This window comes from Phacochoerus africanus, chromosome 5, assembly GCF_016906955.1.
Source record: "Phacochoerus africanus isolate WHEZ1 chromosome 5, ROS_Pafr_v1, whole genome shotgun sequence".
Lineage (NCBI taxonomy): Eukaryota > Metazoa > Chordata > Mammalia > Artiodactyla > Suidae > Phacochoerus > Phacochoerus africanus.
This window is the reverse complement of record NC_062548.1, coordinates 50468713-50495671: the sequence shown is the minus strand read 5'-3', so window position 1 is coordinate 50495671 and position 26959 is coordinate 50468713. Positions and strand designations below refer to the sequence as shown.

General features: G+C 42.1%; 1 protein-coding gene across 5 annotated transcripts in view; it reads left to right on the top strand.

Annotated features, from left to right (window-relative positions):
- The window catches only part of SEPTIN10 (septin 10), a 62075-nt gene that overhangs the window by 13777 nt on the left and 21339 nt on the right, over window positions 1–26959 (top strand). For 3 of the 5 annotated variants that reach the window (XM_047781244.1, XM_047781245.1, XM_047781248.1), the window contains exons 2-5: window positions 9602–9670; window positions 14823–14943; window positions 15353–15548; window positions 26291–26477. In XM_047781244.1, the coding sequence (XP_047637200.1) occupies window positions 9602–9670; window positions 14823–14943; window positions 15353–15548; window positions 26291–26477 (573 nt within the window). Of the gene's footprint in view, window positions 1–9601; window positions 9671–14822; window positions 14944–15352; window positions 15549–26290; window positions 26478–26959 lie in introns of those variants that run through there. The other 2 variants (XM_047781246.1, XM_047781247.1) reach the window with 2 other exon arrangements.

Below are 26959 nucleotides of genomic sequence, written 5' to 3'. Positions count from 1 at the left end.
GAATGACTGCATCTTATCTCCCTCACCGCTGACATGCTGCCACCATCTCCTTCCTGGATTAATGCAGTAGCCTCGTAACTCATCTCCTTGCTTCTGCCTTGCCATCCTCCAGTCTCCTCTCGGCACAGGAGCTGTAGTGAACCCTTCAATACAAAGATAGTGCATGTCCCTTTATGCTAAACCCTTTCAAGCCAAATGCTCACAGTAAGCCCCAAGAACTCTGCACGGTCTGACACCACTCTGCCTCCCTCCGCTCAGCCTGTTTGCTGCCTTGAGAACAAAAGTACATGCCTGCCTCAGGACCTTTGCAGCTTCCATTCCCTCTGCCTGGAATGCTCTTCCTTCAGCTGCTTCTCCTGCTCTGTTCCCTCTGCTCCTTCTGGTCTTTGCCAAACTGTCACCTTCCCCAACCACCCTGTTCGCAGTGGTGCCCCTCACCCATGCCTCCTACTCATTTCCTAGTCCCATCCCTCGTCCCTGCCTTCACTTTCTTTCTTTCTTTTTTTTTTTTCTTTTTTGGCTGCCCCCATGGCATGCGAAAGTTCCCAGGCCAGGGATCGAACTCCTGCCACAGCAATGGCAATGCCAGATCCTTAACCCATTGAGCCACAACGAAACTCCTTATTTTTCTTGACTGCATTTATTATTCTTTACCATCTCATCAGAGCAGTCTTTACTTTGATTTTTTGCCCGTCTTCCCCTAACTAGAATGGAAGCTCCAAAATGGCTGTTTTTTGTTTTTTTTGTTTTTTTCTATTTTGTTAAGTTATTCAGCACCAGTGCCTAGGGCAGGTCTTGGAATATAGTAGGCACTCAATACATATTTGTTGAATAAATGCATTTTTATAGAAATTTTAGGAAGACATCCTCTCTTTTTCTACTTTAGTCTTTGTTAAATTCACATAAGTGGTAACAGTGGATATCAAGAAGAAGAGGAAATATTTACTTTACTCCCTCAAGAACCAAACTGTCTATATACTCACTTATATGTATAAATAATTCTTACTTGTAACCATGGTGCCAATAAAGTCTTACATTCTTTTCTGCCAATTAATGTCACATGTAATTTCTCTTAATTTTTGTGATTATTGCTTCTAATTTTTGTAAAAATATTTCCCATAGCCAGTATTTCAATATAGACTCATAGTATATGTAACTTTATCCTTCCTTTTGAAGATTTGTCTTTCTCTGACTTACAAAATTGGGATGTTAACTTCTAAACTTTTACCAGTAACATGGTATAAACTGTTCAGTCTGAAAAGTAAACCTAACTGGCTTAGTGAGTTGGACTGGGTTTTCAGTGCTTATCAGTGTAGAAGGATACATGTCTTCTGGAAGCAGTGGACACTTTAAGAGATATGGGAACTACCACTGTATTTGTTTTCAATAATGATGTAAAAATTACCCCAGATTAATTATACGCTGAAGATGCGAGTGATTAGCTGGACGCTCCTTGAGGAATCCAGGGGCCCAGAGGAAACTTAAAGTCACATTTTCTTTCCCGCCAAGCAGTGACATCTATTGGTCTGAGACTCTTGGAGGTGCTCCTGGCCTTGTTCTCCAGCAGAGTGAATGCCCAGGGGCCTTTTCCAGCCTCACCTCTCCTGCTGTCTCCCTTGTACTTAAACTTTGGCCTCCTTAGGCAAGCTTGTACTGCTTCCAGCCCCACCAAGTGTGCATGTGTGGTTTTGCACACATTGGACTTCTCTGTCTCCTCTTCTTGTTTGCTAGGAAATTTCCTTCAAGTCTCAGCTTGAGCCTCTTTTTGGCAGTGCACTCTCTGACTGCTCGAATTTAGATTGCAAAGATAAGACTTATTTGCCTCTGAGCCTCAGTGCCTGGGGTCCTGGAAAATGTAGGCCTTCCAGTAAATACTGTGTATAATTGTGGAATAAGTGAAAAGCAACATGTGTCCACAGACCTCACACTCATTTCACAGTCATCTTTTCTTCCCCAAATGCTCCTCGTCGATTTTAACCTTTTACTTTTAATGAGTTTCCCTTTCCTAAATAAATGACTTGTCAATTTTTAAAAATTTATTTTATTAGTGAGGTTGCACACAGACATTCTTTATTGGCCTTTTTTTTTTTTGGCCACCCGTGGCATATGGAGTTCCCAGGCCTGGGATCAGATCCTAGCACAACCCTGGATCCTTAACCCACTGTGTTGGACTGGGGATCGAACCTGCCAGGGTCCCAACCTTCATCCCAGCGCTGCAGAGACACAGCACCACAGTGGGAACTCCTGACCTCTCAAATTTAATTGACTTATTTATCACCAAGCTTGCCTGGGACAAGCTCCCTCTCTCAGAAATTCACCCTGCTTACTTTTCTTTTAAATAAGCCTCCCCACTTGAAGGCGGTACAGTTTTGCAGTGTCTTCTCTAATCCACCTTGTCTACACTTGCAGTTTCCATGACTCATTCTTTATTCTCCATCACCTCACATTCTTTTTCCTCATCGCTTGCTCACAGGGATTTGGTCATACTGTCTGAGTTGAAAGTGACCTTAGATCAGGGCAGGAATTAGCTCCACAGTTTGCCCAGCCAGCACCGAGCCCTTCCCTGGTAGCTACCTCACTCTTGTTAGGCCTTCAGGAGTTTCTCTTTGTTGTGTCAAATCTGCCTCTCTAGTCCGTCCATTCATGGATCCTAGCTTTTCCCTTGGGAGATTCGTCTCCATGACACAGACTATAGATGTTTGAATATACTTTGCTGTGCCTGATGTGGGGTAAAAGTAAGATTTCCTTAACTCACACGGAACTAGAAAGTAATTTTAGAAGGCGTGAAAACTGTGTAGGGCGTGAAACCATAAAAAGAACTTGGAAAAAATTTAGATTCATTAAAAAAAAAAACTTGAGGTGGAAAGATTTTTCTGAACATTGCATTTAAGGAAGAAACCTTAACAGAAAAGATTGCTAGATTAAACTCTACAAAAATCAAGAATATCAGTGACAAATCAGGAAAAGACATTTGTAATACACATAGCAAGCATAGAGTTATATGCAACAGCTCTTGTTAATCAGAGAAAAAAAAAAGAATATACCCTGATAGGCACTTGGGGATGTATGAAAATATACTATATGCTTAAAAGGCCAGTAACCTGAAAAAAAGTTCAAAATACCAGAAATCAACTTAAGATTTCACTTTTTGCCTAGCAAATTGACACTTCAAAATTGTTAACACCCTGGAGTTCCCTTCTTGGCACAGCGGAAAAGAATCCCACTAGAATCCACGAGGATGTGGGTTTGATCCCTGGCCTTTCTCAGTGTGGGTCAGGGATCCAGTGTTGCTGTGAGCTGTGGTGTAGGTCACAGACATAGCTCGGATCTCGCAGATGTTGTGGCTGTGGTGTAGACCAGCAGCTGTAGCTCCGATTCAACCTCTAACCTGGGAATTTCCATGTGTTCCCAGGCGCAGGTGCGGCCCTAGAAAGCAAAAAAAAAAAAAATTTTAATACACTCTGTATTGATGACTGTGTAATGAAATGGACACTTTATTTTTACTCTGAATGGGAATTACATTCGAGGGATTTATCATGAGGAAACTACCAGACGTACACATTGAGCCTTGCTTGGGGGGTGGCGGGGGGTGTGTGTGGATCCTCTGGGAAGCTGATGCTGAAGAGTGTTAGAGATTGACTGGGAGGGTGGGGGTGGAAGCAGGGCTGGAGAGGTGCGGCTGCAGCCCCAGCTGCAGGTGGTGATGCCTTGGAAGGAATGAGCTTCAGATTTCTGGATTCCTGCAGAGAGAGCCCCAGAGGCTGTGCGGGTCTGGCTGAGTCTGGGCTGGCCTGGTATCTGTCAGGGCAGCCTCCGTGGGGCACATGGGCTGGGACCCTGACACCCCCACTGTGCTCGGTCCCTGGCTCGGGCTGCCTGGGAAGAGAGTGACCTAGGGTCCCGTCCTGAGGACCCTGGAGTCTGTTGGCCTTCTGTGTAGCCGAGGAGATTTCTTATTGAAGGGACCTCTGCACACTCCTTTGGCCTCCACAGAGGGATTGTTCACGTAGTGTTATTAAGGGTACACAATTCAAAGTGATATTTTTTTCCTGTAATAAACATAAGAGACTGCTTTTCTGATGGGAGGGAGTAGTTTTAAAATAAAACTGCATCTTTATTTTAAGCAGCTACATACATATTACTATAAGGGTTTTTTTGAACTTAAAATCCCTCCTCATATGAATTACTATCAAGAATTTCCCTGTCTCGGAGTTCCCGTCGTGGCGCAGTGGTTGGCGGGTCTGACTGGGAACCATGGGGTTGCGGGTTCAGTCCCTGCCCTTGCTCAGTGGGTTAAGGATCCGGCGTTGCCGTGAGCTGTGGTGTAGGTTGCAGACATGGCTCGGATCCTGCGTTGCTGTGGCTCTGGCATAGGCCGGTGGCTATGGCTCTGATTCGACCCCTAGCCTGGGAACCTCCATATGCCGTGGGAGCGGCCCAAAGAAATGGCAAAAAAAAAAAAAAAAAGAATTTCCCTGTCTTGATGACCTTTTGTGATTTTGGAGATGATGGCAAAATTGAAGTGTGATTTTGGTGGGCATTGGCCTGCCCTAAGCGGCCCCGGAGATACCGGGCAGCTCCTTGTCTTGCTGATTTCAGTCCTTTTTTTCCCCCTGGTTGTAATTAGTATCTTCTTCTAGAATCATCCTCTGCATAATTTGAATAAGGTCATTTTACTACTGGTTTTTAGGAAAATTTTTAGATCAGCATATTAACTTTATTTTAAGGCTTACTTAAGCTGAGGATTTAATAAAATGATTTTAAATAATGAATCTGTGGACTCTTTCAAAGTATTGTTTTAAGCCAAAGTACCCTGACCTCAAGACCCATAAAATAGGTCCAGATGACTGTTTTGACTATAGTCAAAATGAAATTTTTTATTCTTTTCTCTCTTACTTTTTTTTTTGGACTAAGGAACTCTAAGAAGCACTGAAGGACAATTTGAAAACTTTGGTTCTATTTCTTGGATTAGCTTTACAAAGATAAAAGCTGTGGGAAAGCAAAGTTAAAATGAAGCTATTGTAAACCAAGTGGTGACCGTTTTCCTCCAGGGCTCATTGTTCTGTCCGGAGAGAGGCTCAGAGGCAATCACAAGACTGTTTCCAGGACTGTTTCCAGGAGCCTCTGAAGAGCTGTCAGGAAATCTCAGGTCTTGTCAGGAAAGAGTCCCTGCTAGGAAAACGGTCATCCCCAGCCTGTCTCTAGGGGACCCCCAGGACAGGTTGTGTGCCTCCTCTGTTGTGCTGCCATGCCCCCCAAACTGCAGTGTTGAGGAAGGTGGACAGCCTACCCCAGTGTTCTGGCACTGTTTTCTGTGATTTTGTATAAAGCACAGCTTTAAAAACGTTAGACTTTGCCGGCAGTTACAGGTGCTGAATATGTGTTTTCTTTCTAGGATGTAGGTGCACAGCTTTAAATATATGTGTGTTTGTGCATGTACAGTGGCATTTAAAGTAAAAGCTACGGACTGTCATCAAGCATAAATGGTGACTTTGTCAGTCTTCTTTGTGCCCTGGAACGAGAACTGATTGCCTCTTAGGAGCTTGTGTTTCTCCAAGATAAGGTCTTAAGCTCAAGAGCTGTGTCTTTTCCTCCTGAAACCATTCCCAGCACAGGATTTGCACATACTGGAATTCCTTTTCCGGATTTATTTATTTTTTTGCCTTTGGGGGGCCACACCCAGAGCACATGGAAGTTCCCAGGCTAGGGGTTGAATCGAAGCTGTAGCTGCCAGCCTATACCACAGCCACAGCAACACCATATCGGAGCCGCATCTATGACCTATGTACACCGCAGCTTGTGGCAACTCTGCATCCTTAAACCACTGAGCAAGGCCAGGGATCAAACTCATGTCCTCATGGATACCAGTCGGTTTTGTTACCACTGAGCCACGACGGGAACTCTTAGATTTCTTTAAATTTAGGGTTGCCACTAGAGGGACTGGGTCACCTCCTTTCCCCTTATTATTTACATTTGATAATGTCTTGTTAATTTATTAACACTTCATTCTAAAACCTGTTTTGGAAGTCTGACTAGTCAGGTGGCACCAGTGGAAAATATTAAAAAGCGCTATTCATAATACTTCCATGTGACTCATTTGTATTTCCTGATCAAGTTATCCACAGAGATTTTTAAGTAGGCTTTTGGGCAGTGTTCAGAAACACAGGAAATGGGGCGTTTCCATTGTGGTTCAGCAGTTAATGAGCCTGACTAGTATCCATGAGTACTTGGGTTCAATCCCTGGCCTCGCTCAGTGGGTTAAGGATCTGGCGTTGCCGTGAGCTGTGGCGTAGGTCACAGACACAGCTTGGATCCTGCATGCTGTGGCTGTGGTGTAGGCCAGCAGCTATAGCTCCGACTGGACCCTTAGCCTGGGGGGACCTCCATGTGCCTCAGGTGCGACCCTGAAAAGAAAAAAAAAAAAAGAAACACAGGAATTGAATTAACAAAAGTGGATATTTGATATGAACTTACATAAATGACAGAAATGTAACCTCAGTTTCATTAGTCAAAGCTTAATGAGGAATGTATTTTAATTTTTTCCAAGTGAATTTTACTTATCAATGAAACTGCTTCCCACATAGCATTTCACAAAAATCTAGCTGAGCAATCCATTATATAAACTAACCCCCAAACTGCTTTCTTACTGTCATTTTTTTAAAGATTAATTTTTTATGGCCACACCCCTGGCATATGAAGCTTCCAGACCAGGGGTTGAATCCAAGCTGCAGCTGTGACCTACACCACAGCTACAACAACGCCAGATCCTTAGCCCACCGCTCTGGGCAGGGGATAAAACTGCACCTCTACAGTGACCTGAGGCACTGCAGCAAGAACTTCAAGATTAATTTTCTTGAAAGTCTGTAATTGCAACATGGCAGGGAGGGTCTGCTCTTTCTGGTTCCTTCCCAGCGGCTTGCTCAGGGCTCTGGGCTGGCAGCTTCCCTTGTGCCTTGTGTCCTTTATGGCAAGACTGACCCCAGGGCCCTCCAGGCTTTGCCTGCTGCTCTGCCACCTCTGCAGTGCTCTTTGCCTCTTTCTAGCTTTGCAGCAGGAGACAGTAAGCCCTTTGTTTCCAACAGACTCTTGACTCCCTGAATGCTGACTCCCTTCTGGTGCTCAGGGATTTTTTTTCTACATTAACCACCACCTCGCCACCCCATCTGATGCTGCTTGCTCCTCCCGGGCCCAGGGCAGTGCTGCCTCCCCTTCTCTTGCGTGTCAGCAACACCACAGTTCGTCTCAGGGGAGGGACACACTCTGTGGCCCATGTTGCCCACGTGACCCAGTGACGGGTGGGCAGGGAGCTGATTGTGCAGTTAGAGCCACACCAAACTGGGCCAGTTCTGGTGGGCTTTGCAGCACTGTGTACCTTTTCCACCTGTCAGAGCGCAGCCAGGGCTGAGCCAGCCGCCCCTCCCTGGGCCTTGGCTGTGTGCTCTTCGGGGGCTGCTTCCCAGACGCCAGAGCTTTCAGGTCAAGCAGTGTGCTCAGCTGGCTGTGCAGGCTTTGGGCTCACTGTGTGTCCTTCAAAAGCTGGCCCAGAGGAAGGGGGTTCTCAGCCCTCTGTAGAGCGTACTTGTGACTTGTCCCGTGTGTGTGTGTGTGTGTGTGTGTGCGTGTGTGTGTGTGTGTGTGTGTGTGTGTGTGTGTGTTTGGGGGGAGTTACATTCTCAGTCCCAGCATGTGGGGAGAGGGGTGGTTGGAGGTGCCCCCCCCTTCTCCTTCATCCCACATGTGATCATTGTAATTAGAGACTAGGGCCCACTTTGGCCAAGACAGCCTCAGCCTGTTGTGTGTTCACAGAGCAGAGTGCTGGCCTGGGGAGGGAGGTAGCGTGCCCACTGGTCGAACAGTCTCCTGGGTAGAGAGAGGGAAGAAAACACCTACTGCAGAGCATGGATCATTTATGGTGGATGTGGACAAGAGGCAGAGGCTGCCCATTCATAGGGTCAGTGGGCATCCTGCCCCCAGCGCAGAGCACTGTGCAGCTCCTGGGAACCGTGGGTGCGAGCTTGCTTATCCTGCTTTCTTCTTCGTTTCTTTCTTTCTTTTTTTTTTTTTTTTTGCTTTTTAGGGCCGAAGCCACAGTGTGTGGAGGTTCCCAGGCTAGGGGTAGAATCAGAGCTGCAGCTGCAAGTCTACACCACAGCCACAGCAACTCCAGATCCAAGCCAAGTCTGCAACCTACACCACAGCTCATGGCAACTCTGGATCCTTAACCCCCTGAGCAAGGCCAGGGATCAAACTTGTGTCCTCATGGGTCCTAGTTGGATTTGTTTCTGCTACTCCACAATGGGAACTCCTCCTGCTGTGTTCTCTCCATTTTTTTCTTACTACATCGATGTTAATATTACTTTTTTATTTTTTATTTTTATTTGGTGGCACCATGGCATGTAGAAATTCCCAGACTAGGGATCAAACCTGAGCCACAGCAGCAACCCAGGCTGCAACAGCGACAAAGCTGGATCATTAACCTGCTGCACTACGAGAAAATTCCATCGTTGCTTTTTTATTTTATCTATTTAGTCTTTTTAGGACTGCACATGTAGCATATGGAAGTTCCCAGGCTAGGGGTCGAATTGGAGCTATAGCTGCTGGCCTTCACCACAGCCACAGCAACGCTGGATCCGAGCCATGTGTGTGACCTACACCACAGCTCACGGCAATGTCAGATCTTAACCCACTGAGTGAGGCCAGGGATCGAACCTGCATCCTCATGGATACTAGTTGGGTTCTTTAGCACTGAGCCACAACAGGAACTCCCAGTGTTGCTTCCATTTCCACACTATCTTGTGCCCCACTCCAGAGCAGAACAGTGGTGCCACTGAGGCACCTTGGGTACCTCCTTCTCCCCTTCTTGTACGTGGTCTGCACTTGGTGCAGCAGAGGGAACACCAGCTTTGCAGTCAGGGTGGACCTGTGCCTGTAGCTTCCTGGCTTGTATGGTTTACGGTGACTTCCCACCTTAGAAAATCCTGATTTTCTGGTGCAGGCTGTGGGAGTGGAATCCATGTAGCTCAGATCTGCTCTGAGGATCCCAGGAGGGTATGTCCTTTGTGGCTCGCCTGGTGACAGATAGGGGTCTGTAGGTAATAATTCTCTGTTAATTGGGAACTAAGAGGCTTGTTCAGATTTTAAAATCCCTGCTCTCCCAGCTCTACTGAAATTGGAGCATTAACATTGCTATTTCCTCTGGCTTCCTGGAGAGGAATATACCTAATTTTGAGCTCCTTCTTGGCTTCTGGAGTATTTTTTATAGTGAAATAGCTTATTCTCTCCTTTTAATTTTATAAAGTCTTAAAAGTATTGTTCTTTGTCCTCCTGTATGTAAATGGGAGTGTACTATTTTTTCTTTTTTACAGTTTTCTGTGTGTGGTTAAGTGTAATAATGTGGCTCATATGTTACATATTACCTATGCAGATATCCTTCCAGCAGAAAAACTACAGTTTTAAATGTGAGTCATTTGTGTACATTGCAAGTCAAAACTTGGTGATAATGACAATATTGGAATTCCTTTTTAGTGAAAATATATTACTTAAATATAGGTTTTTTTTTTTTTTTCTGAGTAATGTCTGTTTTCTTTTTTTTCTTTTTCAGCTCTATCAGTCTCACCTGGCGACAAACACAGCTTGTATGTCCTCATCAGTATCTGACAATGAGCAGAAAGTGAGTATATCCTTTAAGTAGATCCACCTGGTACTCTGGATGCCTCTGTGGTTTCAAAATAACTGCTGAGAGACCCAACAGACTTTTATCGGTGCTTACCTTAAATGTGAATTAACGTTGATGTTGATTCAGATTACACATTGGTGATGAATTGGATAATTGTTGCGTGTCCAGTGTCTCTGCCCTTGCTGGGGTTAAGCAGATTCGGGCTCCAGCTGCCGCCACAGCCCTCAGGAGAAGCCTGGCCCTGCTCTAGTCATGAGAACTTGCAGCTGTGGTGATGGCAAGGGGGTACTGTCAGATGCCATCCTGAGTATTCAGGTCAGACCTGAATACTTGCGAGGGCCTTCTAAGTGTGCCTGGACTGCGGTGGGAGGAGCCAGGAGAGATGTCTTTTCATATTAAAAGTTATATTAATTTTTAAATTTTATTTAAGAATTTTTTTTGAAGTTTTACTGAAGTGTAGTTGATTTACAAGGTTGTGATAATTTCTGTTGTACAACAAAGTGATGCAGTTATACATGTCCACACCTCCATTCTCTTTCAGATTCTTGTTTTTTTTGTCAGGGCCGCACTTGCAGCATATGGAGGTTCCCAGGCTAAGGGTCAATTTGGAGCCACAGCTGCCAGCCTACACCACAACCACAGCAACGCTGGATCCTTAACCCATTGAGCAAGGCCAGGGATCGAACGTTTGTCCTCATGGATGCTAGTCAGATTTGTTTCCGTTGAGCCATGACAGGAACTCCTCTCTTTCAGTTTCTTTTCCCACATAGATGATCACAGAATATTGGGTAGAGTTCCCCCTGCCCCACAGCAGGTACCTGTTGGCCAGTCATTCCATAGACCTTGTGCATGTGCCAGTCCCAAACCTCCTGTCCATCTCCCCACCCCCACTTGTCCCCTTTGGTAACTGTAAGTTTGCCTTCAAAATCTGTGATTCTGTTTCCGTTCCGCAAACGAGTTCATCTGTATCCTTTTTTAAGATTCCACATGTAAGTGATGTCACATGATGTTTGTCTTTCTCTGACTTACTTAGTATGATAATCTCTGGGTCCATCCGTGTTGCTGCAAATGGCTTTATTTCATTTAAAGGTTGTATTTTAAAAGATGGAGTAAATTTAACTTGGTGAAACAAGGTGAGTTGTCGATTTTTAAAAAAATGAAAATTGCAAATATGAGCATGGGTCATCCATAAGATCAGATAGTTCCCTTTAGTTCTGTAAGTCTCAAGTTTTTTCTCTTCTTCCACCCATGCTAAGGTCCTACAGTTTTGATAAATGGTAATATGGCCACCAGATTGCCATCATTTTTTTTTTCTCTCATTGGTAATAGTAGTCTATTCCATCCTTATTTTATCACCTTGCAGACTTTTTTTTTGTTTAGGGGTGCGCACACGACGTATGGAAATTCCCAGGCTGGGAGACAAATTGGAGCTGCAGGTGCTGGTCTACACCACATCCACAGCAATGCAGGATCTGAGCTGCGTCTGCGACCTACACCACAGGTCAAGGCAACACCAGATCCTTAACCCACTGAGTGAGGCCAGGGATCAAACCCATGTCCTCACAGACACTATGTCGGGTTTTTAACCTGCTGAGCCATGGCAGGAACTCTGATGATTACCAGTTTTTAATTTTGATGAAGTAGACAAATAAAGATTGTCACAATGTCACACTCCTTGGTGGTTGTGGCTGTAGATTAGGGAGTGTACATCCTTCAGCTTGCTCTTCTGTACAGTTATTTTAGCTCTTCTAAATCATATGCCTTCTCATATGAATTTCCTAATCAGCTTATCAGTCACTATATTGACAGCATATAGTCGGGTCTTTCTCTTTTATTCAATCTGACAGTTTCCTTTTAATTGAAAAGTTTAGACCTGCACTGTCCACTATGTTGGCCACTAGCCACATGTGGCTGTTAAAACTTTTAAACTGGTTAATTAAATAGAATTTGAAAGTTCCTTCTTCAGTTGCTTGTGTCACATCCAGGTGCTCAGTGTTTGCATGTGGCTGGTGGTACCTGTTGCTATCATCATGGAAAGTCCTGTTGGACACTGCTTGCTTAGACCACTTCTATTTAATTACAGATAGAGCTGGTATAAGTCTACCAACTGGACACTTGTTTTCTATTTGTTGCACTTACTCTTTCGTTTCTCTTTTCCTGACTCCTTTTGGATTAATATTTTTATGATTGTGTTTTATCTCCACTATTGGCTTACAATAAACCCCTTTGGTCTTTTTTTTTTTTTAATAGTGATTGACGTCAGCTTTAACTTATTACTCACTGCCTTCAAACAGTTTTGTAGTACTTCCTGTATAATGTTGCAATCTTACGGCAGTGTAACTCCACCCCTCCCATCTTTTGTGCTGTCACTGTCACACATTCTGCCTCTGCCTGTGTAGTACATCTTGTAAGCGTTGTTGTTATTGCTTTAAACAGTCCACTTATATTTTCAAGGAAGTAAAACAAGAAAAAATTCTCTTATGTTTGCCCACATTTTTACCTTTCTGACAGTCTTCGTCCTTTTTGTCTGAGTTTCCATCCATTGTCGTTTTCCTTTCTCCTGGAGAACTTTGAACATTTCTTGAAGTGTAGCTCTGCTTGCAATGAGGTCTCTCAGATTTTGCTGTCTGAAGAGGTCTTCATTTTGCTTCACTTATGAAGGATATTTTCGTAGGATATAGAATTCTGGGTTGTCTTTTTTTTTTTTTCTTTTCACATTTTACTGATATTTTTCTTTTGTCTTTTGGTTTGCATTGTTTCTTATGAGAAACCTGTGGTCATTTTATGTTTCACTTGTCTGTAATATGTCTCCCCACACCTGCTTGCTCATAAAGTTTTTCTTTATCGTGACTTTTAAGTGGTTTGCTCTTATGTACCAGGCTGTGGGTTCCTTTGGATTTTTTGTTTCTAGTTGGTTGAAATTCTTGGATCTGTGAGTTGTTGTTGAGAAGGTTGGAACATTTTGAGTCACTGTTATTTAGCCATTTCATTCCCCACCCCCTCGGCTCCTGTCTCTTTCCCATTAGGCATTCTGATTACAGGTGTTTTAGACTGTTTAATTTTGTGCCCGATTTTTTGAGACCCTGTTATAGTTTTATCTCATCTATGAGAGATTTTCAGCTTGGTTAAATCAAGATATTTAGCATGGATAATGATATTAAACAAATCTTCCTTTCATTGTTCGATCTGCTATTAATACTATCACTAGCTTTTTTATTTTTTTTTTATATTTTAAAAAATTATAGTTGATTTACAATGTTGTGCCTACCTTTTTTTTCTTTTTAGGGCCGTACCTGAGGCATATGGAGGTTCCCAGGCTAGGGGTCAAATCACAGCTACAGCTGCTGGCATACACCACAGCCATAGCAATGCCAGATCCAAGCCGCATCCTGTGACCTACACCACAGCTCACAGCAATGCTGGATCCTTAACCCACTGAGCAAGGCCAGGGATGGAACCTGTGACCCCATGGATACTAGTCGGGTTCGTTAACCATTGAGCCACAACGGGAACTCCTGTGCCTAGCTTTTTTATTTCTGATGTTGCATTTTCCCATTCTAGGAATTCCATTTGTGGCCTTTTGTTGTTGTTGAGCACTTTCATGTATCTCTTATAATTCCGTCACATCACTCATTATATGTATCTCTTTTTCTTGTAGAAAAAGAACATATTTTTCTTTTTTAATGTATTTATCAGTTATTTTATTTTATTTATTTTTTGCTTTTTAGGACTGCACATGCAGCATATGAAAGTTTTGCAGGTTAGGGGTCAAATTGAAGCTACAGCCTGTGCCACAGCCATAGCAATGTGGCATTCGAGCCGTGTCAGTTACCTACACCACAGCTCATGGCAACACTGGATCCCCAGCCCACGGAGTGAGGCCAGGGATTGAACCCGCATCCTCATTGGGTACTAGTCAGATTCATTTCCGCTGAGCTACAGCAGTAACTCCCTTAGAGTTATTTTAAAGTTCTCATCAGCTAGCTCAACATCTGGTTCATTTGTGGATCTTGTTCTCATTCTGTTGACTGTTTTTTCTCTTGACTATGAATCACATTTTTTTTCTTCTTCCTATGTAATATTTTGATGGTATAGTAGATACTGTGAATACTATATTGTAGAGGTGCTGGATTCTATCTTCTTCTGAGGAGTGTTGGCTTTTGTTCTAGCAGGCAGTTAAGTCACTGGCTGGTCACAATGCTCTTTGTTATGGCAGGTCTATTTCAGTTGTGCCCTTGGTACTGCAGAATATTTTCTCTTCCTGGGATATGATCCTTATTCCTAAAGTGTGGCCCATATAGGTTTTCAGTGGAAGTGGTTTTCATGTATTTACTGAGCCCCTTTAACTTACAGGTTTAAAATTCAAGCTCCTAGGCTGGCCCCACATGGCTCCTTCCAACTCCCATTTCCCCTTTTATGTGTGCAGCTCAGCACATAGCCAAAAATGTGAGGGCTATGTGTACAAATTTTGGACTCATTCCTTTCTGGAATTTCCCCTTTCAATTTTTTTCAGCTGTTTGGCCTCCTCTTGTCTCCACTGTCTTCTTTGTCCAGCAGTGATTGGGTCTGCTATCAGGAAAAGCTAAGAGATATGTGTCTCCCTCATCCCCTGCTTTCCTTCCCTCCAAAGTCCTGTTCCTCCCAGTGTCTTTCTGCCTTTGCTTGCAATGATTTGAAAGAAGTGATTGTAATTGCTATTAGCACGGAGGTGAGTGTGACTCTGTCATTATTGGGAGCTGCATCTATGTCTGTAATTTGTTACTCCTTTCACTTGACATTTTAATGTGAGCATTGAAGTTATTAAAAATTTATCATAAGCATCTTTAATGACTTTCACACACTCCCTTTTGTGAATGATTATGTCATAGTTTACTTGGCTATTTTCTTGTTTTGGGAAATCAAATATTTTAATGTTATAAATAGTGCTAGACCCTCATCATAGGAAATAATACAAAAATCTGTTTTTTGAGGGTCTGGACACAAGTTTTTTACAAACTTACTTAATCAGTTGTATCTTGTGCGAAGTATAATCATCAAAAAAAAATCTGTGGATTCTTTGATAAATCATATGTATCCTTTCTAAGGTGCCCATATCCTGTTTTAATGAAACTTAAAAAAAGTTGTCATTGTTTTTATTTTCCTTTAGCAAAAAAAAGAAAACACTCGTTCTTTAACCATGTCTGGTCATGTTGGTTTTGAGAGCTTGCCTGATCAGCTGGTCAATCGATCAATCCAGCAGGGCTTCTGCTTTAACATCCTCTGTGTGGGTAAGTGCCAAGCCCCCCAAGTCCCCCAGATCATCCCTTCATGTTCTGGTGCTCACTTCCTTCTTATCATTGGCAGTGTAACATTAACAACTTGAGAGCATGATCGCAGTTAGTTTTTTCCCATTACTTAAATTCTGTCTGTTTTGGTTTTTCTAGCTGTACTGCTTTAAACTTTTTGTTTGTTCTCTCAACATTTCAGTGCTTTCTTCACAGTTCTGAGCAACTTAGCATACATGACTCATTTTTTGCTCTGCTAGTGACTCAGTGGACCAGCTCTAGCCTTTATTTCTTTTAGGGATGAGCGGGCCTTTGAAATATTTGGAATCCGTGAAACCAGCGTAAGAATTTATCCTCTGTTTTTCCTTATCCATTCTGTGCACCTGTGAAGATGTGCCTGCATTTCTTTCAGGGGAGTCTGGAATCGGAAAATCAACGCTGATTGACACATTGTTTAATACGAATTTTGAAGACCATGAATCCTCCCATTTTTACCCACATGTTAGACTTAAAGCTCAGACATATGATCTCCAGGAAAGTAACGTTCGATTGAAACTGACAATTGTGAATACGGTGGGATTTGGGGACCAAATAAACAAAGAAGAGAGGTACATGTTTTCTCTTGTAATAAAACAGGTTTTTCTCATTTTAAGATATTGCCTTGTTGCCCTGTGTGCTGTGATTTGATTTGTGTACTGTGGAAATCCAGGCCTTTTCTCCTAGACTTTAATGTTTATAATAATTAAGCAATATTTATTCTTGTTAATAAATGCACATTTTTCTATCCAATTGTCTGATTTCTTTAAAATTACTTGAATCACATTTTTAAAATGTATATTTCAGCAAAAATAGTTTTAATTATTTCCTGATGATGACATATCAGTGTATATTAAGTGATTTTTACTAATTTTCAAGCAGGACTTGTCTTATTGAGGGGAAAAATACAGGGCCTACATGGCAAATGTATAATGACCAAATCATCCACAATGCATGAATTTTTTGGTAAGATTATAACCAAATCAGCTAGGTACCTTATTAAGCATGGCAGGAAAGGTTGATAATGAAATTTTTATTTTTATGTTATGTTATGTCACTATTTTTGTCGTTATTTCTCCTATGGTTTTATAAAGTTTGATTATAAATTCAATATGAAATTTAAATTATGAAAAAAGTAAATTGACTTGCTTTAGTGATGACTTTTATTCTTTTTTCCTCTTTGAAGCTTATATATTTTCATTATTAGAGGTAGTTTCCTAGTCTTGGTTTGCTTTGGAGGGAAAATATGTTGCATAATTGGCTCTTTTTGGATGCAATGGTAAACGGGATTGCTTCCCTAATTTCTTTTTCTGCTCTTTCATTGTTAGTGTATAGAAATGCCATCAATTTCTGTGTATTAGTTTTGTATCCTGCGACTTTGCCAAATTCGTGGATGAGCTCTAACAGTTTTCTGGTAGAGTCTTTAGGATTCTCTAGGTATAATAGTACCTAGAGATGCAAATAGTGATAGTTTTACTTCTTCCTTTCCAATTTGGATTCCTTTTATTTCTTTTACTTCTCTGATTGCTGTAGTTAGGATTTCCAAAACTATGTTGAAGAGTAGTGGCGAGAGCGGACATCCTTGTCTTGTTCCTGATCTCGGCGAGAATTCTTTCAACTTTTCACCACTGAGAATGATGTTTGGTGTGGGTTTGTTATATATGGCCTTTATTATGTTGAGGTAGATTCTTTCTGTGCCCACTTTCTGAAAGGTTTTTATCAAAAATGGGTGTTGGATTTTGTCAAAGGCTTGTTCCACATCTATTGAGAGGATCATATGGTTTTTATTCTTCAGTCTGTTAATGTGGTGTATCACACTGATGGATTTGTGGATATTGAAGAACCCTTGCATCTCTGGGATAAATCCCACTTGATCATGATGTGCAATCCTTTTAATGTATTGTTGGATGTGGTTTGCTAGTATTTTGTTGAGGATTTTAGCATTGATGTTCATCAGTGAAATAGGCCTGAAGTTTTCTTTTTTTGGGGAATCTCTGTCCTGTTTTGGTATCAGGGTGATGGTGGCCTCATAGAATGAGTTTGGGAGTATCCCTTCCTCTGCAATTTTTTGAAATAGTTTCAGAAGGATTGGTGTTAGCTCTTCTCTAAATGTTTGGTAGAATTCACCTGTGAAGCCATCTGGTCCTGGACTTTTGTTTGTTGGAAGTTTTTTAATCACAGTTTCAATTTCAGTTCTTGTGATTGGTCCATTCATCATTTCTATTTCATCTTGGTTTAGTCTTGGAAGATCATACTTTTCTAAGAAATTGTCCATTTCTTCTAGGCTTTCCATTTTATTGGCGTATAGTTGCATATAGTAGTATCTTATGATCCTTTGTATTTCTGTGACGTCTGTTGTTACTTCTCCTTTTTCATTTCTAATTTTATTGATTTGAGTCCTCTCTCTTTTTTGCTTGATAAGTCTGGCTGAGGGTTTATCAATTTTGTTGATCTTTTCAAAGAACCAGCTTTTCGTTTTATTGATCTTTTCTATGGTTTTGTTTCTTTTCATTGATTTCTGCTCTGATCTTTATGATTTCTTTCCTTCTACTCACTTTAGGTCTTGTCTGTTCTTCTCTCTCGAGCTGCATTCAGTGTAAAGTTAGCTTGTTTATTTGGGCTTTTTCTTGTCTCCTGAGGTGGGCTTGTATTGCTATAAACTTTCCTCTTAGAACAGCTTTTGCTTCATCCCATAGATTTTGGAGTGTCCTATCTTTGTTGTCATTTGCTTCTAGGTATTTTTTAATTTCCTCTTTGATTTCTTCAGTGATCCATTGATTGTTTAGTAGAATGTTGTTGAGTCTCCACGTGTTTGTGTTTTTTGCAGATTTTTTCTTGTTGATTTCTAGTCGTATAGCGTTGTGGTCGGAAAAGATGCTTGATATGATTTCAATTTTCTTAAAGTTACCGAGGTTGGATTTGTAGCCAAGGATGTGATCAATCTTAGAGAATGTTCCATGTGCACTTGAGAAGAATGTGTCTTCTGTTGCTTTTGGATGGAATGTCCTATAAATATCTATGAAGTCCATCTGGTTTAATGCATCCTTCAGGGCCTGTGTTTCCTTATTGATTTTCTGTCTGGTTGATCTGTCCATTGCTGTAAGTGGGGTATTAAAATCCCCCACTATTATTGTGTTATTGTTGATTGGTCATTTTAAGGTTTTTAGCAGTTGCCTTATATATTGTGGTGAACCTATGTTGGGTGCGTAGATATTTAAAATTGTTATATCTTCATCTTGGATGGATCCTTTGATCATTATTTAATGTCCTTCTTTGTCCCTTAAAACATTCTTCATTTTAAAGTATTTTGTCTGAGTATTGCTGCCCTAGCTTTCTTTTGATCCCCATTTGCATGAAATCTTTTCTTCCATCCTCTCACTTTCAATTTGTATGTGTCCCTAGAAGTGAAGTGTGTCTCTTAGAGACAGCATATATATGGGTCTTGTTTTTGTATCCATCCAGCCAGTCTATGTCTTTTGGTTGGGGCATTTAGTCCATTCACATTTAAGGTAATTATTGATATATACGTTCTTATTGCCACTTTATGAATTGCTTTGGATTTGTTTTTCTTGCTCTTTTTGTTTTCTTCTTCTCTTGTTCTTTTCTGCCTAGAGAAGTTCCTTTAGTATTTGTTGTAAGGCTGGTTTAGTGTTGCTGAATTCTCTCAGTTTTTGCTTATCTGTGAAGGTTTTGATTTCTCCTTCAAATCTAAATGAGAGCCTTGCTGGGTAAAGTCATCTTGGTTGGAGGTTTTTCCCTTTCATCATGTGAAGCAGATCATGCCACTCCCTTCTGGCCTGCAGAGTTTCAGCTGAAAAATCTGCCGATAACCTTATTGGGGTTCCCTTGTACGTTATTTGTTTCTTTTCCCTAGCTGCTTTCAAGATTTTCTCTTTGTCCTTAATTTTGGTCAGTTTGATGAATATGTGTCTCGGGGTGTTCCTCCTTGGGTTTATTTTATAGGGTCCTCGTTGTGCTTCCTATAATATGGATGTTGTTGCATTTCACGTTGTCCCAGAGTCCTCTGAGACTCTCTTCATTTGTTTTCAATCTTTTTTCTCTCTTCTGTTCTGCATCTGTAATTTCCACTAATCTGTCCTCCACCCCGCTTCTTTGTTCTTCTGCCTCCTGTATTCTGCTGTTAGCTGCCTCTAGTGAACTTTTTATTTCAGTGATTGTATCTTGCATCTCTTCTTGTTTAAGTTTTACATCTTGTGTCTCTTTGCTCAGTGTTTCCTGCAAGTTACCCATCTTTGCCTGCAGTTTATTTCCAATGTCTTGCATCATCTTCAGCATCAACAGTCTAAAGTCTTTTTCCTGGAGGCTGAGAATCTCCTCATGGCTTAGCTGATTTTCTGGGGTTTTTCCTTTCTCCCTCATCTGAGTTATAGTTCTCTGTCTTTTCATTTTTATAGGTTTATGGTGTGGTGACCTTTTTACATATAATAGAGTTGTAGCCTCTCTCACTTCTGGTGTCTGCCCCCCTTGTGGCTGAAGTCAGTGTGGGGGCTTGCTGTAGACTTCCTGATGGGAGGGGCTGATGCCTGCCCACTGGTAGGTGGAGCTGATTCTAATCCCTCTGGTGGGTGGGGCTTAGTCTCTGGATGGGATTAGAGGCAGCTGTGTGCCTGAGGGGTCTTTAGGTAGCCTGTTGACTGAGGGGCAGGGCTGTGATCCCACCTGGGTTGTTGTTTGCCCTGGGGCTTCTCAGTGCTGAAGGGTGGGGCCAGATGTTCCCCAAATGGCCACTTCCAGAGAAAGGCCTTGGCTGCTGAATATTCCAGAGAGCGTTGCCTTCAATGTCCTTCCCTCACAACAAGCCACATTCACCCCTGTTTTCCCAGGATGTCCTCCAAGAACTGCAATCAGGTTTGACCCAGATTCCTATGGAGACCTTGCTTTGCCTTGGGACCCAGTGCACGTGAAAGTCTGTGTGTGCCTTTTCAGAATGGGGTCTCCGTTTTCCCCAGTCCTGTGGCACTCCTGCGCACAAGCCCCACTGGCCTTCACTGCCAGATGCTCCAGGGGATCTTTCTCCCAGTGCCGGGAGAAAGGCAGTGCCGGGAGAAAGGCAGTGCCGGGAGAAAGCCCCACTGGCCTTCAATGCCAGATGCTCCAGGCACTTTCTTCCAGTGCCGGGAGAAAGGTCCCCGCAGGTGAGGGTTTGATGTGGGGCTCAGAACTCTCACTCCTGTAGGTGAGTCTCTGTGAACCAGTTAGTTTCCAGTCTGTGAGGCTTCCCACCCAGGAGGTATGGGGTTGTTTATATCGTGACATCACCCCTCCTACCTCTTGCTGTGGCCTCCTCTTTTTCTTTTGGAGTAGGGTATCTTTTTTAAGGTTTCCGGTCCATTTGGGTGGAGATTGCTCAGCCTTTAGTTGTGAATTTTGTTGTTTTTAGGAGAGAAGTTGAGCTCCAGTCCTTCTATTCCACCGTCTTAATCCTGTCTCCGAGACAGGCGTTTTGGCAGTGATGGTAGGGAAAGAGCCAGAGGAAACCACAAGTCACCCAGAGAGATGTCAGGGGCCAAGACTAAATTTATTTAGGTTTTCTATGTATGTAATGGTATAATCTGCAAATAATAGCACATTATTCCTTTCTAGTACTTTTGTTTCTTTCTTTTTTTTTTCTTTTTCATGTTTTTTAGGGCTGCACCTGCAGCATATAGAAGTTCCATCTAGGGGTCAAATCAGAGCTGCAGCTGCCAGCCTACACCACAGCCACAGCCACATGGGATCCACATCTGTGACCTACACCATAGCTCACAGCAACACTGGATCCTTAAGCCACTGAGGGAGGCCAGGGATCAAACCCACATCCTGATGGGTATTAATTTGTAACCTGCTGAGCCACAACAGGTATTCCGTTTCTTTCTTTTAAAATAAATTTTATTGATGTCTGTTTTACGTAGAATAAATCAAATGCATTGGTTTTTTTAAAAATCTGCAATTCAGTTAATTTTGACAAATGTGTTTTAACCACCAGCAACATGACTGTTGTATGGGAAGTGTCTGTGGTCTTGGGCCCTTTCTTCATGGGCCCCCGCACCTTGGTCACCTCTCAGTGCTTCCTCATGGGGCAGGCGCAGCTTCCTCTCCCCAGCACCCTCCCTCCAGGTCTAAGCGCCTTGACCTCCCTGAGCTCCTATCTGTCTCCTCACTCAATGTGTCTGCCAGGCTTTGTGCCCTTCTTTGTGCTCTGCCCCAGAAACTGGTATCCAGGGCAGTAGACAGTAGGCTGGGGACTTCCTAGACTCCCCTCATTCATTTCCCTCCCGGTGGTCACAGTTTTTAACGCCTGAAACCCCCTTTTCATGTAATTTGTCTGGGTTGTCAGTAGATCCAGTCCTTGCTCTTCTGTCACGGCTGCAGACAGTGGCCTTTATTTCCCTTCTTTCATTTCAGTTCCTTGACTGTGCTGGTGGGATGGACAGCATCCCTGCTGGGCTCAGTGGGGCTGGGGCATCTTTACCCTATCCTGGTTCCACAGGGAAAGCTTTCTTTTTGCCGTATGCTATGGTGCTTGCCTTTTTTCAGTTAGAATGAGGAAGTTATTTTACTAATAAGAGTTGCTTTTTTAAAAATCAGGGATAGATATTATGATCAGGGTTTTTTTTGCATTGTAAAGTATGTAAAAATGATTGAATGTCTCTTCTTTAATAAGATGAATTACAATAACTGACTTTTTATCTGTAAATTAACTTTGAATCTTGAATACCATTTAGGATTTTTTTTTTTTTTGCCTTTTCTAGGACCGCTTCCCAAGGCATATGGAGGTTCCCAGGGTAGGGGTCTAATCGGAGCTGTAGACGCTGGCCTACACCACAGCCACAGCAACATGGGATCTGAGCTGCATCTGCAACCTGCACCACAGCTCACAGCAACACCGGATCCTTAACCCACTGAGCAAGTGCAGGGATTGAACCCGCAGCCTCATGGTTCCTAGTCGGATTTGTTAACCACTGCACCACGATGGGAACGCCTAGGATTGTTTTTATGTTATGCTGGTATCTGATTTTTTTTTTTTTCCTCTTGGTATTTTTCGCATCTTTTGTCTATACGTGACGTTTTCAACCTATATTTTCTCTTGTACTATCTTAAAAAAAAAATCACAGTTATGTTAGCTTTCTAAAATGAGTTCAGGGAGTTTTTTACTCTGTTTTCTGGGAGAAGAAAATTATGTAAGATTAGAGTTATTTTTTTCTCTGGAATGATTTGTGAATCTTGCCAATATAACCCCCTGGGCCTGGAGTTTCCTGAGAAGATTTTGAGTGACTGATTAATCTTCTTTAATGGTTAATAGGGCAGGTTAGAGGTGTTTTTGAGACAGTTTTGATAGTTACACTTTTCCAGGTATCGGTTTCATCCAGATTCCCAATACGTTTGCTTAAGGATGTTGATCATGTCCTCCTAATGTGTTTTTACTGTCTTAGTCTTCTGTACTGATGCCTCCTCTCTCCTTATGTTTTTTTTTTTTTGTCTGTTTCTCTCCGATGTTTCTCTCCTGATGCTGGCTATTTGTGCTTGTTTCTTTTTCCCTCCGTCTGTCTCAACAAAGCAAAGTCAGTTTACCTGGCCTTTTCAAATTTTGGCTTTGTTGATCCTCTCAATTTTATGTTTCTTGTTTTTCTTATTTTATTAATTTCTGCTTTTATGTCTATAATTACCCTTCTTTGGGTTTTTATCTGATTTGCTCCAATTTCTCGTTGATTCTTAGCCTTATGCATTGATTTTAAATTATTCTCTAAGTATGGCTTTAGCTGCATCCCACAAGTTTTAATATAGAGTATTTCCAATTTCAGTTAATTTTTAATTTATACTTTTATTTCATCCTGAAGAATAGACAGTTTTACCATAATGTAGTGACCTTTTCCTCCCGTGAAGCTTCTCGTGTTGCAGACTCGCTTTCTTCTGGAGGTGTGTTCTGTTCCTTCAGTCCCCTTTTGGGCCTTCTTGTGCTTCTGATTAGACTAGGGTTTTCTTTTTTAAAATTCACTCTGACAACACTTATCTTTTAATTGTGCACTTAGTCCATTCACTGCTAATATAGTTCTGATATTTTAGGTTTCAAATTTACCATCTTATTTTGTGTTTTCTGCTTGTCCTGCCAGTTCCATATTTCTTTTTCCTTTCTTGCTTAATTTCTATTCTTTTTTTTTGTCTTTTTACCTTTTCTAGGGCTGTACCCGCGGCATGCAGAGGTTCCCAGGCTTGGGGTCTAATCAGAGCTGCAGCCACTGGCGTACGTCAGAACCACAGCAATGTGGGATCTGAGCCGCGTCTGCAACCTACACCACAGCTCACAGCAACACTAGATCCTTAACCCACTGAGCAGGGCCAGAGGTCGAACCTGCAACCTCATGGTTCCCAGTTGGATTCGTTAACCACTGAGCCACGATGGGAACTCCCTTCATTTCTATTCCTGAGGTTGTTACTGCTCTAGAAATTATAAAACATAATATCTAACCTAATCAGAGTTTAAGGTGAATTAATATTTGTACTTGTCCCTGATGATACAAATAGACAAAAAAAATGGGATTTTGAACAGTTAAACTTAATCACATTACAGTCCCTACCACTGACTTACCCTTAGTTTCTTTTTCTGTAACCACACAAGACATTATTATTATTGTTTTTTGTGGGTAATATTTACCACCCCTCTCAGCCAAAGTTTTCTCTTTTATTCTCATACTTTAAATTTTAGTTGGGTATGCAGTTATTGGTGGGCAGCCGTTTTTCTCTTCTCACTGAAGATACCATTCCATTCCTGGCTTCTATTTTTACTGCTGAGAAGGCAGTTGTTGGTCTGTCTCCCCTTAAGTGCTTTTAAGATCTTTGCTTTTGTTCTCTGATTTTACCCATGATATATCTGGGTTTTCATTTATTTATAATTTATCCTGCTTGTGATTTCTTTGACTTTTTTTTTTTTGTCTTTTTGCCTTTTCTAGGGCCGCTTTTGCAGCATATGGAGATTCCCAGGCTAGGGGTCCAATTGGAGTCATAGCCCCCGTCCTATACCAGAGCCACAGCAACGTGGGATCCAAGCTGCGTCTGCAACCTACACCGCAGCTCACGGCAACGCTGGATCATCAGCCCACTGAACAAGGCCAGGGATCGAACCCACAACCTCATGGTTCCTTATCGGATTCGTTAACCACTGTGCCATGACAGGAACTCCTCTTTGACTTCTTGAGTCTGAATAGCATCATCAGTTTTTTAAAAAAATCTGAGACATCATCTCTTCAAATCTGTTTTTGCCCCTTTCCCTCTGAAACTTTGATGAAATGTATGGTAGCCTTTCTCATTATGTCTTCCATGTCTCTTAATCTTTCTTGTGTAGATTTATCTTTTTTTTTTTTTTTTGCCTATAGTTTTCTAGGTAATTGGTTGTTGTTTTTTTTTTTTTTTAAATGGCCACACACATGGCATTTGGAAGTTTTCAGGCCAGGAATTGCATCAGAGCTGCAGCTGTGACCTACACTGCAACTATGGTAATGCCAGAACCTTTATGTCATTGCCCTGGGCTGGGGATCGAACCCACACCTCTGCAGTGACCTGAGCCTCTGTAGTCGGGTTCTTAACCCAGTGTGCCACAGCAGGAACTCCATAATTAGTCTTGATTTATCCTCCATTATACTAAGTCTCTCTTTAGCTGTATCCAGTACACTTAAACTAATCCATGAGTTTTTCATTTGGGTTATTATAGTTTTCAAATTCACATCCTGTGTGGTTCATCTTCATATCTGTAAGATTATTCACTTTTTGTTTCTTTACTATTCCCAGCACATGTATTCAAGTTTGCCTTTTATTTCTATTTCTTTTGTCTCTATTTTGTAACTATATCTTATAATTCCAGTACACTGAAATTTTGTATTTGTTGTACTGATGTTTGTATTTTCCTTTAGTTCTCATTCATTGTGCTTTTAACCCCTGATGTGCTTGGTTTTTTTTTTTTTTTTTTGTCCTTGTTCTCATGGTCTTTGAAAAATTATTGCGGAGAAACTTTAAATAGATTTGGATTTGCTTACGTCAGGTCCTTCTGGGTGTTACTACTCAGGATCCCAGTTTCATGGCTTAAGCTTCTCAGAGTCAGAGGCCATGGGAACCTGGACCATGGATGCATGTGAGGGCTGGCCCTGTACCTAAAAGTTCTTGAGGCTGGTTTTCCCTCTATTTATTTTCCTGACTTCATTTAGTACCAGGGCAACCTTCCCCCAGATCCCTGGGGAGAGGGGAGGAGCCACAGGTTTACTTCCTGCTCATTCTCACACTGAAGGCACAGACCTCAGCCCGGTGTGGGGAGGCAGTCTCTTGGCAGAGCTCCTCTCGTGTGGGGATGACAGGGATTCTGTGAATTTGCAGGAAGGAGGTAATGATCCTTAAGTCCCAGCAGGGCCGCCTGTTCCACCAAGTGCACATTTATTAGAACCTCGGCTGCATGGTTACTGTTCCATTTGGGGGCTACAGAGATAACTGTAAAGGTGTCTAGGGAATGTGATCTGTTGGTTGCTTTTCTCCCTTGGAAACCTAGCTTTGCCTGATGAGAATTAGTAAGCATAGAAAGTTGACGTTCGTGTGGCAGTGATTTAGCATTCTGAACGAAGTGGACAGCTCACCAACCGTCCTTAAACTAGAGTTAGCATCGGGCCCTGTAGAACGCTGAGATGTGACTGCATCTTGAGGGATGGGTAGCCTGAAGTGGCCCTTGGGGGCAGTGACACCAGGCAGGGGGAGCATCCAGCACACAGCACAGTGGGTGTGGTGAGCCTTCCTTTGCTTGTAAGTAAATTAGAGTAAAATTATTCTGCACCCCAGGTAGACCCTTCCACCTGGTGTGCCTGCCCTCCTCACAGCATTATTAGTGCGCCTGAGGCCTTATGAAGCACAGGAATCATCTAAGAAGCAGGAAGTCATGGAATTTGACTCCAATATCTTAGTTGTTGATACTCATGACTTTTCTTGGTAGAATAATATGCCATGTCCAGTTTGGCTACAATTAGACGCGTCCCCTCCTTGAGCAGTCTGGGAAGTACAGGAACCGTGCCAGCAGGGATCCAGTGCATGAATGAGTGTGAAAGGGAGTCTGTGTATAGTTAGTCATATAAAATGATTTAAAGCCCAGGATGCCCCGACAGTTTCAAAGTATTGCCTTTGTACCCGCATGTTCTGTATCATTTGTTTTATTCCTGAAGTTATCTGTTTAGCATAGGTATCCACTGTCGCTCCCTGTTGAAAATACGGATCTCAAACTTTAAATTTATACAAATGCCTTGCGAAGGTATCATATTAAATATTCAAATAATTTTGTTTCCAGTTACCAGCCAATTGTGGACTACATAGACGCTCAGTTCGAGGCCTATCTCCAGGAGGAACTGAAGATCCAGCGCTCTCTCTTTAATTATCATGACTCCCGCATCCATGTGTGTCTCTACTTCATCTCACCCACGGGCCACTCCCTGAAGACCCTTGACCTCCTGACCATGAAGAGCCTTGACAGCAAGGTGGGCTTGGAAAGGACCCACTGTCATGCTTCAGTATTCATTTTGCATTCTTAAAATGTCTTATGATATGTACACATATCATAACTTTTATTCTGTGCATTTAAAAAATTTGGCAAGTTTTAACTTTAGGCTATTTTCCAGAGAAATTTGATTTGGGAGATGAGATGCAAAGGAAAAAGCAGTAACCTAAAATTTTAGTCCTTTTGTGGTGATTCAACTCCATGCCAGGCTATGAATAATCGTTTTCGTTTTTTTAAATACAGAATTTATTTGACACTAATTTAACTTTGCGACGCTGTTGAGAAGTTCCTTGATGAAGATTAAGTTCTAATGCTTCATCATATTTATAGTGAATTATGTTTTAATTTGAACTGTATCCAGAAACCGTTTTTTTTTAATTTCTGAGCCAATGAGCTATATATAAACTCAAGGAAGGCGCTATTTATGAATTCAGGAACTCTGAGCTTCAGTTTCCTCATTTC